Genomic DNA, 20,053 nt, shown 5'->3' with positions numbered 1-20,053 from the left:
ATGGTATATCTCTGCATTTATTTAAGTTTTCTTTGATTTTTCTCATAAATGTCTTATAATTTTCAGCATACCAATCTTGCACATATTTTGTTAGATTTACCCCTAAGTATTTTCTGCTTTGATGCTATTGTAAATGATGCCAGCTTTTATTTCAATTTCTAATTGCTCATTGTTAGTATATAGACAGACATTGAGTTTGTATATTGACTTTGTATCCTGCAACCTCACTAACTTCATTTATTAATTCTAGTAGGTATTTTTTTGTAGATTCTTTGGGTTTTCTACATAGACAATCATGTTATCTGTGAATAAAGATAGTTTTATTATTTCCTTTCCAATTCTTTATGTGTTTTATTTATTTTTCTTGCCTTATCACACTGACTAAATCCCTTAGTATGTTGTTGAATAGAAGTGGTAAGAAAGGACATGCTTGCCTTGTTACCAATTTTAGGGAGAAAGAATTCTTTCTTTCACTGTTAATTATTATATTAGTTATATGTCTTTTTGTAGATACACTTTATCAGGTTGTGGAAGTTCCCTTCTATTCCTATTTTACTGTTTTGACCATATGTAGATGTTGAATTTTGTCAAACGCTTTGTCTGCATCTATTAAGATGATCAAATTTTTTTTGTTAGTTTGTTGATATGGTGAATTACATTGATTGATTTTTGAATGTTAAACCAGTCTTGCATTCTTGGGATAATTCCCACTTGGTCACGATTTATTATCATTTTTATATTTTGTTGGACTCAATTTGTGAATATTTTATTAAAGATTTTTATTCATGAGGATGTTGGCCTGTAGTTTTCTTTTCCTGTAATATATTTGTCTGCTTTGATATTATGGAAAAACTGGCCTTGTAAAGTGAATTGGGAATCTTCTCTCCTTTTCTGTTTCCTGAAAAAGTCTGCATAGAATTAGTGTTATTTATTCCTTAAATGTTTGGCAGAATTTGCAGGGATGCTATCTGGGCCTGGAGTTTTCTTTGTTGGAAGGTTTTTACTATGAATTCATTTTCTTATATAGATATAGGACTATTCAGGTTCTCTATTTTCTTGAGTGAGCTTTGGCAGTCTGTGTCTTTTAAAATTCATAAAATTTATCTAAGTTAGCAAATATATTGCCATAAGTTGTTCATTATATTCCCTTGTTATCCTTTTAATGTCTCATCTTTCTACAGTGTTTACTATTAATAACTCTGAGTCATAAAGGAAGAGAGACTTTTTTTCCCATTGGAAAATATCCAATGAATGGAATATTTAATTATATATAAATAGAAATAAGGGTGGGACTGGGGTGATATGGCTAAGTAAAGAGATAAATTCAGTTGGCAAGCTGCCTACGGTAAGTTGGAATGTAGGGAGATGTGGTCCTGTAGATTCTGACTATTACCTACTTTAAATTAGATTGGCAAATTTCTGAGCTGACTTTTGGCCTTGGCTTCAGTGTTGCATCAACTCAATACAAGTCACTCCAAAATTTAAATCTTCAGCCTCAACCTTCCTCTAAAGTTCCAGAATTCAATCTGTACATAATATATTCCTTCATCATGCTAAGAACAGAACATTTCTTATTCTCAACCAACTTCTTTTCCCAATTTTTCCATCCTCTGATGACCTATTTTAGTCTTGAGCTTTTACTATTCTCTCTTTTTCATCTCTTTTATATTTGTAGCCATCACTTCTATCAATTCTTCCCCAAGAAAGTCTCTCACATTTGTCTCTTCCTCTGTTTTCACTGTTGTTACTGGAGTCTTCTCTCTCATCATCACTCAGACCTGAATACCTTCCTGATTTCTCACTCCTGCTAATTCTACATTGCTATCAGAGTAGTAGCCATAAAAAAATCTTTACCATGTAAATTTTATTAAAATTGAAACTCCTGTTTTATTTGTCTTTTTACACTTTCTGCTCTCTGAAATGCTCTATATGTTAGTCATTTATTTTGTGTATTATCTCTCTCCCCAGTGGAATGTAAGCTCCATTAGGGCAAGGACTTCATTTTGTTCATTCCTACATCTCTAGCACATAGTACAGTGCCTAGCATAAGGAAAGAGCACAGTAAACATTACTGAATGAATGAATGAGTTGCAGTACTCTCAAATCACAATGTTTCCTAGTCACCATTAAATAAAATAGTAGCTCCTCTACATATGGTATTCATAACCCATCATGAGGTCACCATTTATCTGTCTAATCCTATTCTTCACTTCTCCCATGAGAACCCCAGGTTCCTGCCAGGCCAATTTCAATCCAGATCCTTGCTAGTTAGTGCCTCTTATACGCCAGCCCCCATACTGGTCTCTTGCTATTTTGCCCCTCCTCCTCACACTGTGCTCATTCCCTCTCAGCACCTTTGTTTATGTGGTCGCCTTCATCTCAGAATGGTACCTTCTTCCTCTTGACATCATTTCAAGCTTATTTAGCTTGCTCAGTGGGTGATAACTGCAGTGACTTCCCTCATTTCAGAATTCCTACATGATTTAGCTTTTCATTATCATTGATAATGAGTAAATAATGTATTAAACCATGTGTAATAAACTGATAATTAGATTTTAAAACCTTGAGCGGAAAGAGTGCACAGATAGCATTGAGTCCAATTATCTCACTTTACACATAAGGAAACAAGCCTAGAGAGCCATTAAAAACTCATATGAGTAGAATTAGAACTATAATTAAGGTTTTACAGTTCTCAGTATCCACTTACTCTTTCTACTAATATACTCTCTTGTCCTGTTTCATATATACATATATTTGTGTGTATGTGTGTATATGTATTATTTCCCCAATAAAGCTGTAACTCCTTGGAATTATGTTCTGTACCCTCTATTCCTGAATTCCCCAAAGCACCTATTAAAGTGATTAGCATCTGGTAGGTGCTCAATAAACTCAAGTTGACGGATTGACTGATTTGCAAAGATTAACTAAGAAAAATGTCAGAGAAAGACAAACACCATATGAACTCACTTATATGTAGAAAATAAAAAAGTTGATCTTAGAGAAACAGAGAGTAGACTGGTGGTCGCCAGGGCCTGGGGGAAATAGGGAGATATTGGCTAAGGGTACAAACTTCCAGTTTTAAGACAAATAAATTCTGAGGATCTAACATACAGCATGGTGACTATAATTAACAATACTGTATTGTATACTTGAAAGTTGCTAAGAAAGAAGATTTTAAATGTTCTCATAACACACACACAAGCACACACATATGCAAAGGTAAGAAAGGTGAGGTGACGGATATGTTAACTAACCTTACCGTGGTAATCATTTCACTATATATATATTAAATCATCACATTGTATACCTGTAACTTACACAATGTTATATGTCAATTATATCTCAATAAAGCTGGCAAAAAAAAGAAAAAAGAAAAGAAAATGATCCACATGTTTGGAAGTTTACTTTGGGCAAACTTGAGCCCATGAGATCCAATTCAATTCCACCTCACAAGTAAAATGTCCCTATGCAGAACATATTCTATTCATTTAGACTTGGGCCAGGATATAATGCTTCCATCCTAGCCAGAGATCTACAGGCTTATTTTTTTTTACCAGAGGAAGAGAAAGAGGTATGTGTTTAGAGAATCAATCACAATCAAATCTTCACCCAAGAAGTTCTGTATAAACATTAACTTGGCTACATAGCCTTTATCCAGCTGTCTCTTTTCAAATTTACAAAGGCAAAAAAAAAAGATGTAAACTAAAAATATCACAGTAACTCGAGGCTGACATCTGAAATCCTCTTCAATTGAAGCATCCAAGTCAATGCAGCAAATATTTACATTAAGGACTGAAACGCTGGGAAATAGTTCAAAAAATTTGATAGGCTAGATATTAAGAGGCATCTCCAAACTGTCTAGTGTGTACTACATAGACTGTGTCATCTATTAGATATCTGCTTTCTGACATCCTTCACAGAATCCCTGACAGGAATGTCCTTATGCCATGGCAGTCCCTATGAGCCCAGGACTCAGCAGGACAGAGAAGCAGACCTGAGCTATAGACCCTTTCTTCCACTCTGTCCTGCCAAGCTGTGGAACTCTTCCTCTCTCCAGCACCATTATCCCCCTCCCAGCCACCACCCAGGGAGTCTGGGCATAACGAGAGGACTGAAGGTGATTCACATTCCTGAGTAAAGGTCCAGGACCCTAGAAGACAAAGAGGCACAGACTAATGACATCAAATAGCAGTGCCACATTAGGCACAAATTTTGAGTTATCTTTTTTACTTTAAGATGATAAAGGGACTCTTAAATCTGATGAATTTTAACTTGTGCCAATATTCAATCCAGCTAATTATGGCAAAACATAAGCACAACGACAATATAACAAAAACAATTACAAAAAAACCCATATTATCTGAATAATCCTTAGTGTCAGGACAAACAAGCAACAAAGTCCCTGGACTCTTGTGAAACCCACTGCTTTGCTTTGGCATGGTGGATGTAGTTTGCAATATCCATTCTCCCTAACTGTTGACTAGAAATGATTAATAAGACATAATGCTATACAGGACAGTTATCTTGACAGCAGAGAAGTCAAAATTGCTGACTTTACTTATGAGCACAAGAACAAATTTTACATGATTCCTGAGCTCAAAATTAATCATTACTATCTCTGTAATCTCGTGTTTTATTTGTATCTTCTCATAATACTTACATAGTACATCATAATTACTTGTGCTCATGTCTGTCACTGCCACTAACTTGTAAACCCCTCGAGGGCTGGATCTAGGTTTTGCTCATCTTTGGGGTCCTCTCAGGGCCTAGAGTAGAGTTTTCTGAATACTAGGTGAATAATAAATGTTGAATGAAGGAAGGAAGGAATAAATGAATGAACTAATTACCCAGAAAAACTAATGGCAACCTTACATACTATGTAGAATCTGTTTCAATTGACATTTGCATATTTGTTATCTATGGATCAAAGGAAATCAATCCATGATTCAAGAGTCCTTCAGGATTCTAAATCTGTTGTCACAATTTTATTTCTCTCCATTCTATCCCCCCAAACTCCTGTGAATGGCAAATTTGATTGTTATCAATAACTTTTAAATAGAAACATCCATTCATTTAACAAATGGCAGGTTAGTAAAAGATATAATGTGAATATAATACAATACTGAGTATCATAAAGATATAACAAAATTTGCTTATTATTGTTTCTTATACTTTGTAGCATTTTTCTTTTGTGTGAAAGTATAGTCTGTGGCAGTCTCTTTAAGAGACGATCTGTGGTAAACTTCCTGTCTGAAAGTTTGTATGTTTGAAAAATGCCTTTATTTCACCTTCACATTTGATTACTAGTTTGGCTAGACACAGAAACCTCCATTCAAGTCCCTGTGTGTTCTGTTTTGTTTTCAGCAGTAGAGGTTCTTGTTTCCAGAGTTGTTGATGAGAAGTCTGCTCTAAATCAGATACTTGATCGTTAATAATTTTCTTCTCTGATAACTTTTGGGATTCTTTTATATATTTTGAGGTTGAAAACATTTTCTACAATGTTATTATACTGCTTAGCACCTCGTAACCTTTTCATTTGGAAGTCTTATGTCTTTTATTTTTTTAGTCCTAAGAAATTCTTAGATATTATTTCTTTAACTATTGGCTCCCCTGCATTATCTCTATTTCTCCTTCATTAACTCCTATTTGTTAGATATTGGTAAACCTAGGGCTATTCTCAATGATTCTTTCCTTCTAAACTTTCTATCTCTTTATCCTTTTATCTTACATTCTGGAAGAATTCCTTAGCCCTGATCTTCCTGGCTCACTAGTTTGCCCCTCCATTTTTTCATTCTGCTACTGAGTCATTTATTAAGTTCTTAATGGCAGCAATTACATTTTTTCATTTTCAAGATCTCCTCTTGATTCTGTTTTATAAAGATCAAGACCCTGTTGTCGTTTCATGGATGTAATACCAACTTTTATATCTCTCAAGATATAATAACTCTTCTTGTAAAGTTTAGTTTTGAAGTCTTCCAAGCTATAAACGCTTCTCATTCTTGCCTTTCTCAATGTTGGCAGTCCTCATATTTCTAGTCATTCCCGGCTGTGAGCTCATCCTTCCTAGACACTCAGCTATCTCAGCTTGGGCAGCCAGTCCTGGATGAAGGGCTGAAGCAGCTGTGGGTGATCCTTACTGTTTTTAGTGAGAATAGAGGACAGGCAGAGCTGAAGACAGCAGCTCGTCTTCAGCTGGTTCCTCTTTGTCCTGGACATCATCAGCTACCTGGGGCCCTTCCCTATTGCTCCATCCTAAACACTGACCTAAACGCTGGTGGAGAAGGGAAGAAGGTGCGCATAGTGGTTCGTAGGACAAACTGCTCCCACTCTAACAGTGATGCCAAACCCTCATTGGCTGTTCCTAGCCCTCTCCTGCTCCAGGGTGCCCCCACTTCTAGACACGGAGCCTTCATGGTGCTGTACCCATGTTTTGGTCTATCCTTTTCTCTTGCTCATTGTAACCCCACCTTTCAGTCTCCCAGGAATTCCTAGAAGCCTTTCGCCCTTGAGAAGTTTACTTCTTATTCTTGGGGATGGCTAGAGATTCAGATGTTTCTTTATATCTGTTCTATAATTTCCCAGATCTGGAACAGTGGAGGGAACCTGCAGCATAGACTTACTCAGTTTGGCATCTTGAAACCACCACGTTCAGAATCTTACCCTTAAACTGAGCCTTCTGAGCAACATATAGGATATACAGAAATTAGAAAAAACACTGGTACTTATTTGATTTGGTGGTCGTTTCCCTGTTTGCTCTTAGATCCAGTTTCCACCTTTCCCCTGTTTGACTGCATTACTGGAAACTACATTCCCTGACTATTTTAAGAACTGGCTTCTGGGTAAGTTCAGCCAATAGGAGGCACTAAAACTGGAAGAGGAGATGAGAGAGAGCTAGGGGTCCCTGCTGGGATGACGTCTCACAGCACCTGTGGCTGTTCAGCGGCCCCGGCTCCCATCAGGCAGCACTCATCATGGTCTAGCTCTTGCTGGTCAACACAACCTTCTGCCAGTGTCCCTCCTGTCCTCGAGGTGTAGGAGCTCCTGTTGCTCTGATCTCTGGGGTGCTGCATCACTCCTGCAGCACCATCTCCGTTACAATTAACTTTCTATATTAAATTCACTTTGTTGAGAGGCCTAGAGTGGTTTTGTTTTCCTGGCTGGACCCTGGCTTGAAGATCAATATTCTGAAGAGACATCTTCAAGGACAGTAATTGGTAATTCTGTGAGGGGAAGGGAGCACCACAGTGAAGGAATTCTCAACTTGGGTTTCTCAGTATCTAAGATACCTCAAGTTATTTCAAGGAGTGACATGAAATTCTTTGAAATGTGAATTTTGGCAATATATTTCATCTTAAATGCATAGATGCCTCAAAGTTTTGTAAGGAAGGCCTTAGGGGCCTATTATATTATTAACCATGGTGTTCTAGAATCAGGAAGCGCTATCCTAGACGACCCAAAGCTTTGAGTATAACAGAAAACTTGCTCAAGGCTTCTCAAGCTGCAGACCAACCTCCAGGGGCAGCCATGAAACAGTTTAAAGAAAATACTTTCATTATCTCTATTATTTATCATTTTCTCTGTTGAGAGAGGGTTAGGTGAAATGACAGTATACCTTTAGAATAATCTTGCGTGGCTCTATTTATTATTTGGAAATAGAAAATACCAATGCCTTCGAAGCCTAGTCCATTATTATCACTCCATAAATACTTAATAAGCAGCACAGAAACCACAAGAAAGTCCACGACTGTGGCTCATGATCAGAGAGAGAATGAGAGCCACATTGTGCCACTGATATGCCATATGGCTGCAAATCTAAAGGCTCCCAAAGATGCCGCCCTTGTATAAAGTCCTGAATACCTGCTTTCATTCCCATTTCAAGTGTTTGAACTGTAATATATGGGCCATCTATTTATTAAAGGAGAGAGCTTACTTTGGCATGGGATAAATCGGTGCTTGCAGCAAGATGCTGTTTAATACAAAGGACGTTTCTTGAATTCCTTTCAGATGTGAGACCCACAGCTCGAGAGTGTTTGGTGTATATGTTTTAAAATTGCATGACTATTATACAATCCCTTTTCTTCGGCTGGCATGAGAAGGATATTCCCATCCTCTCTATGCTCTGTTCTTTACTTCCTCAAAGCTGAGGCGGCAAAAACACTGCCAGCCTTATCCAGCTTTTCATGGAAAGCCGCCACTCTTCACTGGCGCCTAAATGCAATTCAGACTGTCCCAGGAGAACTTCATGCTTTGAGGTGAATTCATAACATTAGGGCCAACAAAGAAGTTAACACAAACTTTCACTGTTAAAGCAGAAGAAAAAAAGTCTGCAGGCTTACTGAAGGAGCTCTGCTTCTGTGAGGGCCTCTGTCCTCTGCTCTCCAGTGACAATGGCCAGTTCATCCTTCAGTTCCTGGATTTCCTTTTGTAGGCGTATAATCATCTAAAATGGTAAGGCAGGATGTCAACTCCTCATTAAAGGAAAGTTGGTGACAGAGAACATATACCTTTTGAAATTATGAACTATTTTAAGGACGCAAAAATGTATAGAGAATGATATAAAAGGCACTCCTGTACCTACCACCTAGCTCTGCTAAATCTTAATATTTTGTGAAAATAGTTCTAGAATGTCTTTTAACAAATGAAACATTACTGATTTAACTGGGGCCCCTTATGCCTATTCCTCTCTGTCCTTCCTGAGTGAACACGATATTGCACTCAGTGGGTGGCATTTCCCTGCATGTCTTCATATCTTACTCCACATGTATAGATATAACTGTAAATAATGTACAGTATCATTTTGCATGCCTTAAACTTAATGTAAACGTTATCGTACTGCATGTAATTGCAACTTGGTTTTTTTTCCCCACATTATGTTTTTGAGATTATTTATATTGCTTCATGTGGCTCTAGTTCATTAATTTTCATGGATATATAGTATTTCAGTAAAGGAATATATCACAATTTGTTTATCTATGTCTCCTGTTGATAGACATTTAGGATTTTACTTCTGTTGTTATATTTTACCTAAAACCACAGGAATATTTTCCTATATGTTCCTATAAAAGTTTTAAAGCTTTGCTTTTCACATTTAGGTTGATTTTATTTTTTATAAAGTATGAGATATAGATCTTATTTTAATTAATTTTTTATACAGCTAGTCTTGCAAGATTTGCTGTTATAATTCTATGTTTCCACATATAATTGTGTCTTTGAGCTATTGATTAAAAATATTTGTCTACTTGACTACATGAATGGCAATACTACACTGTTTTAATTACTATATTTTAAGAAATTTTGGCATCTAGATAGAACAAGCCCCTTCTATCTTGTTCTTTTCCAAAACAGACTTGGCTATTCTTGGTCATTTGCTCTTTCATATAAATTTTAGATCCAGCTTGCAAAATTCTACTACAGACCCTTCTCAAATTTTAACTGGAAATAAATTTGATTAAAAGGTTAATTTGGTAAGACTTATCAAATTTTGAGTCATCACATCCATGAACATGGTATGACTTTCCACTGATTCCTTTCAATAAAGATTTATAATTTTCTCTATAAATATCTTATGTGTCTTTAATTAGGTTTCGTTCCTAGAATTTTAAAGTTTTTGTTGTTATTGTAAGTGGAATTTTCATGAAATTGAATTTTCTAATTGTTGGCTTTTGACGTATAGCCAGGCAGTTCATTTTTATGTATGGATTTTGTACCGAGTAATTTTCTAACATTGTTTTGGTTCTGTTTATCATTAAATACTCCTGGATGTGCTACATAAACAATCAAATCGTCTGTAAGCAATGACAGATGTTTTTCTTCTTTTCAAATCCTCATACATTTTTTAAAAATTCTGTCTGTCTTAGCAAGGACTTCCAAGTGCAGTGCTTAAGACATTCTTGTATAATTCCTTCTAGCATTTCAGCAAAAAAAAAAAAAAAAAGTTTCAGCAAAACTACATGTTTGCTGTAGTTTTTGCTTGATAACCTTAATCACTTTAAGGATGCTCACTTATATTCACAGTTTGATGAGTCTTTTCAAGCTACAGATGAATGCTTAATGTTATCAAATACTTTTTCTGCATCTAGCAATGTAACCATATAATTTTTCTCTTTTAAACTGTGAATGTAATGAATCACCTTAATTCATGTGACTTTTTTTAGTATGAACTACTTCATATATACAAAAAAGTATAAAGAATACCTTGTACCTACTACTTAGCTTGAGAAATTAAAACATTACAGAGCCTTTTGAAGCCCTCACCCCTGTATAGCCTTCCCTAAATGAATTCCCCATTACCATTACCCTAAATTTGGTGTTTATTTTTCCTGTGACTTTTTTTCTTTTACTATACATTAGTATATTTTCTAAGGATAGATTATCCTTAAATTACTGAAATAAACCCAACTAGGTCATGAAACCACATATCATATTAATAATCATAATGCAAATTTCCTAAAACAAAAATTCGCAGGCTGAATCCAGTTTTTATTTTTCCTTCAGTATTTGGTAAACTCTCTCCTTCTTTCCTTCCTTATTTCCTTTCTCTCTCTGTCTCTCTCTCTCTTCCTCTTTCCTTCTGTTCTTCCCTCCCTCCCTCTTTCTATAATAGAATTATAACAGCAAATCTTGCAAGATTAGCTGTATAAAAAATCAATTAAAATTAGATCTATATCTCATACTTTATACAAAATAAAATCAACCTAAATGTGAAAAGCAAAGCTTTAAAACTTTTATAGGAACATACAGGAAAATATTCCTGTGGTTTTAGGTAAAACGTATTATTTTTAAGAAGATGCAAAAATACAACTCAACCAGAAAAGTTGATAACAACTGATAACAGAAAAGTTGATAATGAAATTATATTGAAATTTACAACTTTCCTTTAACCAAAAGAACACCAGAAAGTGAAAAACATGATATATTTTTTGGAGGAAACATGCATTGCATAAAACTAACAGAGAATTCACTTTCAGAATATATAAAGAAGCCTGCAAATCAATAAGGAAAAGCTTTTGGTAGCTTCGTTATTATTGAGTCAATTTATTTATTAGTTGTAGATCTATAAATGTTTTAAATTCTTCATGAATTAGTTTCAGTGTTGTTTTTCTAGGAAATTGTCCATTTTGTTTAAGTTTCCAAATTTATTGCCATAAAGTCATTCAAATTCCTTTATTCATTATTTTAAGATATCTACTGTACCTACAGTTAAGTCCTCCTTTCATTCCAGATATTATTATATTGATTTCTGCTTTCTTTATTCCCTTCTTCATTACTCTTTCTAGAGATTTGTTCCTTTTATTAGTCTATTAAAAGTCAACTTCATATTTTTTGTTTCTCTCCACTGGCTTTTGTTTTCACTCATTTTTACACTTTTTAATTTCCATCTTCCTACTTGTTTTGGACTTACTTTATTATTCATTTTCTAACTTTTTTGGCTTAGGGGTTACCAGACCAAGGATGTTGCATAAATTTGAACTTCAAACTCATGCGAGGCAGAGCCTTAGGATTTCAAGTTTTCAGAGAAACCACATTTTCTTCTACCTAGAGTCCACTAGGCAGACAAGATTCCCTAGCATCTCCCTATGCCAGTGGACAGATGCTTTTTCCTTTCTGGCTCACTCCTTCACTGGTTTTATGCTGAGGAGGGAAGAGGCTGTCTGAGGTTCATCATCCACCTTCCAAGGTCCCAGGGCTTTCACTTCTATGCCTCTGCTCCAGCTCCCTTCGCCCCTCCGCTCCAGGACAACTGTAGCCTCTTCTTTGTTTCTGGGCGATGGAGAATTCTCTTTCTTCCTTCATCCTCAGACGTATATTTCAAAAGGTACTTGTTAAAGTTTATATAGGTGGGGTTCAGATTATCTGTATTCTATCAACAGGACCAGAAGATCTAGGGAACATGATCCTGAGTATTTTGAACGTGTCATTGCTCCTAGAATTTCATTTAAATGCACAGGATTGATGGGATTTGGTTGTTTACTTATTTCCAAAAACATTCTAGAATCATCAAGCTACGCAGAATGAAAATTCTTAGACAGAAACTATGTGAGTCATTCATTTGTAACTTGCCTCTACTAAATTAATATTGATGCCATATTTTCTACTTCTACTAAGGCTTTCAAAGTCAAATCTAACAACCAAATTATCTTCTGTCTTATTGAAAAGAAATCTCAAAACTAAGCCAACTTTTCACGGTTTTGAGATTATTACAGTCACATCCCCCATTCAATTATTGCAGAAACTTTGGAATAAGATTTTGGCCCATGCCCAGTCACCAGAGACTGGCCTATTCACAGTTCTGTTGTTTCCTTGTCTCTCTGGGGTACCAATACTTGTAAAGAAAGCAAGTCACATCCTTTGTGATACTGATCTTACATGGCTGGCTCCACATTTGCCATGAAATTTCTAGAGTAAGATATAGGAAATCCCATCCAAGTTGTGTTTTGGGTGGTTTTGAGGACAAATTTTCAATTGTCACTTGTGCTTCAGAAAAGCTCTGTACATAAAATAATGAACAGCAATGTCAGTTTTTAGAGGCAATTATAAAAGAGACCAGAAAACAACACTTGTCAATTACCAGATTATTCTGCACCAGGAAGACTTCAACATTTGTTCAATTATCAGCTATTAGCTTTTGACTCCTGATTTCTCTTTTCTTTATAACTCTCACTGACCTACATCAAACACATGACAATGTTTACCCTTCTTCAAATTCCTCAAGTTCCTTCAAAGAAAAGTCTCTTTAGCCAAATTTAAAGGAAAAAACCTGCATCTAATATGTTTTTTTCTTCAATTAAGAACTAATTCTCGTCTTCAAGCTAACTCCGTTATTGCGTTTCTCATTCTGCATAGTAATGTTGCAGGGTTGCTGGCAGGGTAAGGACAGCAGAAGAATTCACCCTAGGAGTTCAATTCCACTTGACTCATGTCTTTGAATTCTCTTCCCTTTTTCCAGTGGGGACACTGTGTGACGTTGGTATCTGACCAGGGCCTGTTCTGGAAATAGATGTCCCTCACCCATTGGTTTCTCCAGAACAGAATTCCATCTGGGGAGCTCAAGCTCCCTGAGGCAAATGGGATGAAACAGCCCCATTATTCTTTTTCCCTCTTCTTCCTCTACTCTTCAATGGAAGATTTCAGAGGAGGATGGGCCAAGAATCAAGAGGAAGTAATTAACATGGGTAATAGTGAATTTGAGAATCTGGGGGGGTGGATTTGAGAAATTTATAAATGAAGCACTGTTGATAAGATTTCACATCTTTTTTATAAGGCAAAATACTCACTTTACACCAGCTTATTTTCTAGATAAATTTAAAAAAAGCTGAGTGATTTGAAAAGTAATATAACCTTAATTTTAGAACTTTAAAATACTGAAAAATTTCATTTCAACATTTTTAGTATTGGCATGAGTTGACTAACAAAATAGAGAAAGGAGAACATACCTGCCTTTTAACTAGTAGCTAAATCATACAACCTGCAAATATTTATGCTTTAAAAAAGCAGTTTGACAAAGCAGAATTCATTGTTATAAAACTAGAAGCATGGTCATTTTTCCATGGATCAAACCAATTATTTTTTTTTTAAATCTCTAGAATAAGTAACAGGACAGGTATGTAAAATATGGTTCTACTTAATAACCAGACTTCTTTTTCTCTATAAGTTTTTATAAAAGATGGTCTATTATCATTGTCTCTAGAAAGTTAAACTGACGTTGAAAGGCCATGACCTGCATAGGGATATGACTGTGTAGGATTCTGTCGTACGTACCCTCAGGACTCGCTGCACATCTCAGGAGTGAAGAAATGGGGAGCTGTAGGGGGACACAGGCCCTGAGTCAGACTGTCTATGTCTGAATCCTGGCTCTGCTGCTTATTAGCACTGTGACTCTGAGCAAGTTATTGAACATTTCCGTGCCTCAGTTTTGTCATCTATAAAATGGAGATAGAGATGACATCCACTCATAAGATGTTTATGAGCATTAAATGAGAGAACACGTTTCCAGCACTTAGAACATTACCTGAAATGAATAAGTACCCCTCAAATTTGAACTAGTATTTGATTTTTTTTAAAACATAGTCAGTTAAAAGTTGCTTACCAATCTGGGATCAACTTCTTCATTAAGAACAGCTTCATTCTTTATGAGTGCCACTCGTTGTGCAAATCTGCAGGTGGATATAGACTCCTAAGAAGGCAAAATAACTCCTTAAAATGTTCTGGTATAGAGAGATAAGCTTAATTTTTGTTCACAGGAAAAAGATGCACACCTAAAGACTGATGTGTATAAACATACCTAGAAATGAGGGAGCTTTGCTCTAGAACATTATTTTTTATTCAAATTTTGTTCGAGTTTAATAGAATGACCAATGGCAAAAGTATGGGAGATGCTGAGGTCCTACGTGGCAACTGGTATATGTTTTTCAACTCTGATCTGTTAAACCAGAACCACCTATACAACTCATAATCATAGCAGGTACTACAATCCACAGACATGAAAGACTACAAAATAAATATTTATAACAGACCAAAAAGAGAGGTTTTTCAAGGCATCTTATAATGTCCTTGGGGCTTGGCCTTATTTTGACAGGCACTCTGCTGCCTCCCATTTTCCTCTTTTGGAGAAAGTCTGGATCCCAAACCTTAAACCGAAATGCATGAAACATCAGCTGGCTCTAAAGCAGCCCAAAAAAGCTGTCTGGCAGCCAGTCCCTGCCAAAGCACCCTGGGTGCTGTACCCAGCCACATGTCTAGGGATAGACACATCTTGGAGATGTTGCCAGGGTTTCCTAGTAATCAGGAGCAAAACCGAGCAAGAGAAGCCAAGGAAACCCCTTGGCAGCCTTCTAAAATTTGTGTAAGAGGTTTCTTCAAGCCATCCTGTGCTATGTGAAGTCAGTTCTCCAGTTGGGTAATTACAATGCTGTAAATAACCCAAAGCTGTGAACCCTGTAGGGTGTTTACCTCTGAAGGCATAGCCTAACCCAGCTGCAAAGATGGAAACCCACCCAGGACCCTCAACTCCCTCTCACAAACCAGCAACCAAAACTCAGACTGAGATCTCCAGAAACAAGAACCAACATACATCGATATTTCTTTTCTCCAAAGAGAGTGTTGCAATCATGGTCGTCATGCAGTTCCCTCCCAAACTGTCCCTTAGGACACTGGTCATCATGGAGTTCCTGTAGGGAATGTGCGAACGGTGTTTTTCTGAAAGGGCGATGATAACCTGTGGTAAGGTAGAAAAATAATGGCATTAGCTTAGCAGAAAATGCACATCTGACAAACAACTGAGCTGCAGCTGCAATAAAGATACAAAAGGAAATAATCAGTAAATGCAGGATGACACTCAAAACTTGAGCTCAGAATAAATATCTTAACAATATTCAGTACCATAATGGTGAAGATGGAATGAAGGATATGTAGCAAAAACAGACCATAATGAACCCTCTAAGTTTTGGACAGACAATATATCTTGGACAGAATTGGATACATTATTATTCTGTTTTTAACCATTGGAAAATTCTTATAAAAACTCAAGCGTAAATCATGTAGGTTTTTAAAATCCTACCAAAATTGGCCCATATGCCCCATCTTCAAGGTAGAAGAGGAAGAAGAGTGAATAATAACAAGGAAAAGCAGTGTAGGGATTAGTGTAGGGATCTGGTGCCACAATGTCCAGGTCCAAATTCTAGCCTTACTCACATCAACATCTCTGCCTCAGTCTCCTCATCCATAAAATAGGGGAAAAAAATAGCACCTACTTCATAGATAGTTGGAGTGATTAAAAGAGTTAAAATGTGCAAATTACTTTGAGTTGTAGTACCTAGCCCATAATAAGTGCTGTATACATGTTTTCTATCATTGTAAGTGGTAGGGGATGTTTACTTTGGTTCAACTAAGGCTTGCTCATCCTATTCCTCATGACTGTCTTAGATAGTTAAGGAAGGTACTAGGTGGATGGATGGTAGGTGGATGAAAGGCTGTTGTGGGGTTGTCCCCAGAGGGAGCCACCAGGGGTTCAGGGTTTTCCTGGGAAGATGAATTCAGCGCTAGGATATTCATTGCAAAGCATCAGGAATAAGTCACCCACGGGTGTGACTTCAGGGGCATTACAAGGCCCTGGCTCCTGAAAATACTGCTGCCAACACTTGCCATTGTTCTTCCTTCCAACAAGGTGTGTAATTCCCATCAGCAGAACTTCTCCTACTCCTTTAGTTTACGAAACAAGATGGGAGCATTGTTTTTTGAAGGCCCTTTTGAGTAACAACATACAACTATACCTCTGGTCCCACTTTAAATTCATAACCACAGATTTTACTAAAAACCAGAAATCCTGTGATATTTCTCTCAAACATCACTTTTCCGCTCTCCGAAATGAGGCCTTTACACTTTAATCATTTTGTTTATAACCTCTATCCAGTCTCTTCTCCGTGCCTTCAGTCTGAGCTGGTGGCCACACACCCTTCCATCAGATGTAAGCAGACCAACCAGAACTACTCATGCCTCAGCTCTAAACTCCTCGAACCTTCCACCCTTTCTCCTGTCACTGTCCTGCTCCTATCTAAGGCCAACACTCCATCCTCTCCCTCTTCTCCTCTCATCTACTTAGCTCCTACAATTAACCTCTGTCAGTTCTTATTAATTTCTCTCTCTCTCACCTGGATCATTCTCATCCTGCATGCCCACTACAGTACTAAACTAAGATGGCTCTTGCCAAGGTCATCAGCAACCCTCACTGAACCAAAAGCATCAACCGCCATCTTATTAGATTTCCAAGTCAGGCAAGCATTCAACACAGTTACTCATCACCTCCTCTAGGAAACACTTTATTCACTTGGTAATCAGGACACAGCACTTTGCTGGATTTTATCTTTCTTCAAAAACTAGTTAATGAATGTTTCCTTTTCTTCTTCCCACATTATAAATATTGGAGTGCTCCAGGGCTCAGTCCTTGATCCTCTTCTCTTTCTTATCCATACTCTCTCCATGTGTAATCTCATGCAATTCCTCGGCCTTAAACACATCTATATGCTGATGTCTCCCCAATTTATATCAACAGCCTCAACCTCTTCCCTGAGCTACTATTCCTGTGGCAGCACTGTATCCCCATCTGGATATCTGTTCTTGACTTTCTCTTCCCTCTACTCTGAAACCTGATTCTTTCTCAGGCTTTATCCATCATTATTAACAGCACTACCATCCACCTAGTGGCTCAGTCCAAAACCCTAGGCATCATTCTTGATTTTCCCTCACCCTTCAAATCCAATCCACCAGCAATTTGTATTAGTTTTACCTACCAAAGCTACCCAGAACGGACCACTTTTTCCCATCATTTTTGCCACCACTCCAGTTCAAGCCTCGATCGTCCCTACCTTGGACAACTGCATAAGGCTTTGAATCAGTCTCCTTGCTTCTCCTTTTGCCCTCCCATGGTCTGCTCTCCACACAGCAGCCAGAGGAAGCTTTGTAAGATGAAAGTTACATCAAGTCATTCCCCTACTTGCAATTTTTCAGTAGTTTCCCCAAATGCTTAGTATACTGACTCAACTCCTGGGTGATCTGGCCCCTGTCTGCCTATCTGACCTCATCTCCTGTCTTGCTTTCATTGCCCACACTGGCCTTGCTGTTGCTCCATCATACCAAGCTTAGTGTCACGTCACAGCCTTTGAACTTACTGTTCTTTTTGCCGGAAATGCTCTTGCCTCAGCTTCCTGCTTCCTGTCATTCAAATCTTTGCTCAAATTTTATCTCCTCACAAGGTCTTTCCATGAACCTCCTATCCTAAGTATCACACCTATCTCCAGGCTGTTATTCTGTTCTATTTTTCTTCTGGTACTTATCACTATTTGAAATTTTATTTATTTACTTATTTTTTACCTGCTTTCCCACTAGACTTTGCGCTCCACAAGGCCAGGGATATTGTTTCTCCTGTTCACAGCTCTATCCCCACTGCCTAGAACAGGGCCCAAAACCCAGCACATGTGGCAGAAACTAAGCTGTCTCACACAGCTATCATGAAAACCCCCATTCCAGTTTCACTTGTTATTAAACTACACTCCCTAGTCTCTCTCTACAACTCACATTTGCATGAGACCTAGCTCCATCAAGCAGACACCCCTGTGTGGTATTTGGAGGTGAGTAGTGAGAGGTGATGGCCATAAGGAAGATCAGATTTGCAGGCGAATGTGGCTGCAAAGGCATCTGGTACTTTTGAGGCAGCTGCCAGGGAAGTTTCTGGAATCTAGGATTTAATGTGCTAAGTGCCAAGTAGGGACAACAGTAATGTTTTGCAGAGCAGTTCAGTGGTGTGGTTAGATGTGTCTCCTGGTTGCCCTGCTCCCAGCTGGGGAGTATCCAAGCCCAGTTTCATAACTTTTCTTCATATTCTTTATGTTTAATAAACTCTATGCTGCTTAAATTAGCCAGAGTGGATTTTCCAGCCTATAACTAAGAAATCTGACTAGTACAACATGTGCTCAACACATTGTTGTTAAATGAATGAACAAATGAATGAGTAGATTAATTAGTTTCACCTAGGAAGACAGTGTAATGGTCATTAGCATGGAATGAGAGTTGAGGAATTTTTTCCAATTAAGTAACTGGGAAGGGAGTGGGCAACACGGCAGACCCAAGCCTGAGTGGCAAGGTGGTAGTATGGGGTGCTGAGCAGAGCTCTAGACCTTAAGAGCCAAGAGGACAAATGAAATATCTGAAACAGGAAAGGTAGGCCCAAATACCAAATACCAGAACAAACAGAGGTTGGTTTGACAGATGTGCAGAGAGGGTGGCATTATTGCTTATGAATCATCAATTAAATATCTAACAATTTTCTAAGTACTTTGAAGTTCTTTCATAAAAAAAAAGTCACTGTTTTTTTTTTTTCCTGGTCTAGGAAACAATATTGATATCTCTTCTATTCAACAGCTTTATGGACAACTTAAATGACAAAAACGAGAAGGCATTTATTAAACTTCCTGTTGACATTAAATTAAATGGCATGCTAGTTAACTTGCTTTTGGTTGCAGTAACAGAAAACATACCCTAAACTGGCTTTAATCATAGGGAGATTTATTGGCTCATGTAACTGGACAGGAAAGGCTTTAGGTTCAAAATGACACAAAAGGTCAGTGCTACCACCAAGGACTTAGTTTTGGCCTATACCTCTGCTCTATCTTTCATGTGGAGAAGTCTGCATCTCCTCAAGGCCATAGGATGGCTGCCAAATGCCCTGAAGTTACATGCTTCCTTATTCATAACTGAGATGAGAAAGGGCCTTTCATCTCTAACTGTTTTTAAACAAAAGTCCTGAGCTTTGCTAGGGATCAACTTCAGCCATCTCTGCACCAACCACTGCAGCCAGGAGAAAGGCAGGCTCCCATGGCTCAGACGAGTCAGGGTCTATTCCTGGAGCTGTAGTGGGCTCCTGGCTACGACCCCTTGGAGTGAATGTTGTGGAGGCAATCCCAATGTTCTTTCCAGAAAGGATTCTAAAATAGCTAAAGAATTAAAATTCAGATAAGACTATGGATTAGAAAATACAGTCTTCAAAAATGGGGAAAGTGAAGGCAGTGCACGATAGAAGAAAGAACCCAGGACTGAGAGTCAGAACCAAGCTTTCCCACTTGTGTAATCTTAGGCCAATCCCTTAAATTTGTTAGCCTCAGTTTCCTCACCTGTAAAAGTGGGATTTGAATTGCTTGTCTGTCTCACAGAAATGTTTTGAAAATCAATGGAGATCATTTCTGGGATGGTTTCCGGTAAAACAAAGATCACCCAGCGTTGTGGACGGGTCTTTAGGCTATGTTCTTCAGGATCCCTTGGAGACTCATTTTAGCCATGTAAACCCAGTCCTAGGCCATTTCTTTAAGAAGATGATCCTGAGCAGGGATCTTCTCAGCTCTAAGGGAGTTTAGGAATACCATAGTGAGCCCAGATGCCTTGGGGCAGATATAAATCTTCAGAGTGACCCAGAAACGGTGGGGACTTGAGAGAGAGGCAGAGTAGATTGTTCTTTGTGGGCTGCTTTGGGCTTTCCAAACTGGGAAGGAACTGGTTGGTCTGAATG

At 37.8% G+C, this 20,053-nt stretch overlaps 1 protein-coding gene across 3 annotated transcripts in view; it reads right to left on the bottom strand.

Annotated features, from left to right (window-relative positions):
• Positions 1 to 20,053, bottom strand: part of KIF6 (kinesin family member 6) — a 375,031-nt gene that overhangs the window by 223,197 nt on the left and 131,781 nt on the right. For all 3 annotated transcript variants that reach the window (XM_046641148.1, XM_046641149.1, XM_046641150.1), the window contains 3 exons: positions 15,071 to 15,214; positions 14,087 to 14,173; positions 8,337 to 8,440 (listed from right to left, as the gene is read on the bottom strand). In XM_046641148.1, the coding sequence (XP_046497104.1) occupies positions 8,337 to 8,440; positions 14,087 to 14,173; positions 15,071 to 15,214 (335 nt within the window). The remainder of the gene's footprint in view (positions 1 to 8,336; positions 8,441 to 14,086; positions 14,174 to 15,070; positions 15,215 to 20,053) is intronic.

The sequence above is a fragment of the Equus quagga genome, chromosome 15, assembly GCF_021613505.1.
Source record: "Equus quagga isolate Etosha38 chromosome 15, UCLA_HA_Equagga_1.0, whole genome shotgun sequence".
NCBI classification, from domain to species: Eukaryota; Metazoa; Chordata; class Mammalia; order Perissodactyla; family Equidae; genus Equus; species Equus quagga.
Note: the sequence above shows the minus strand (reverse complement) of the source record. Positions and strands in the feature narration are given on the sequence as shown.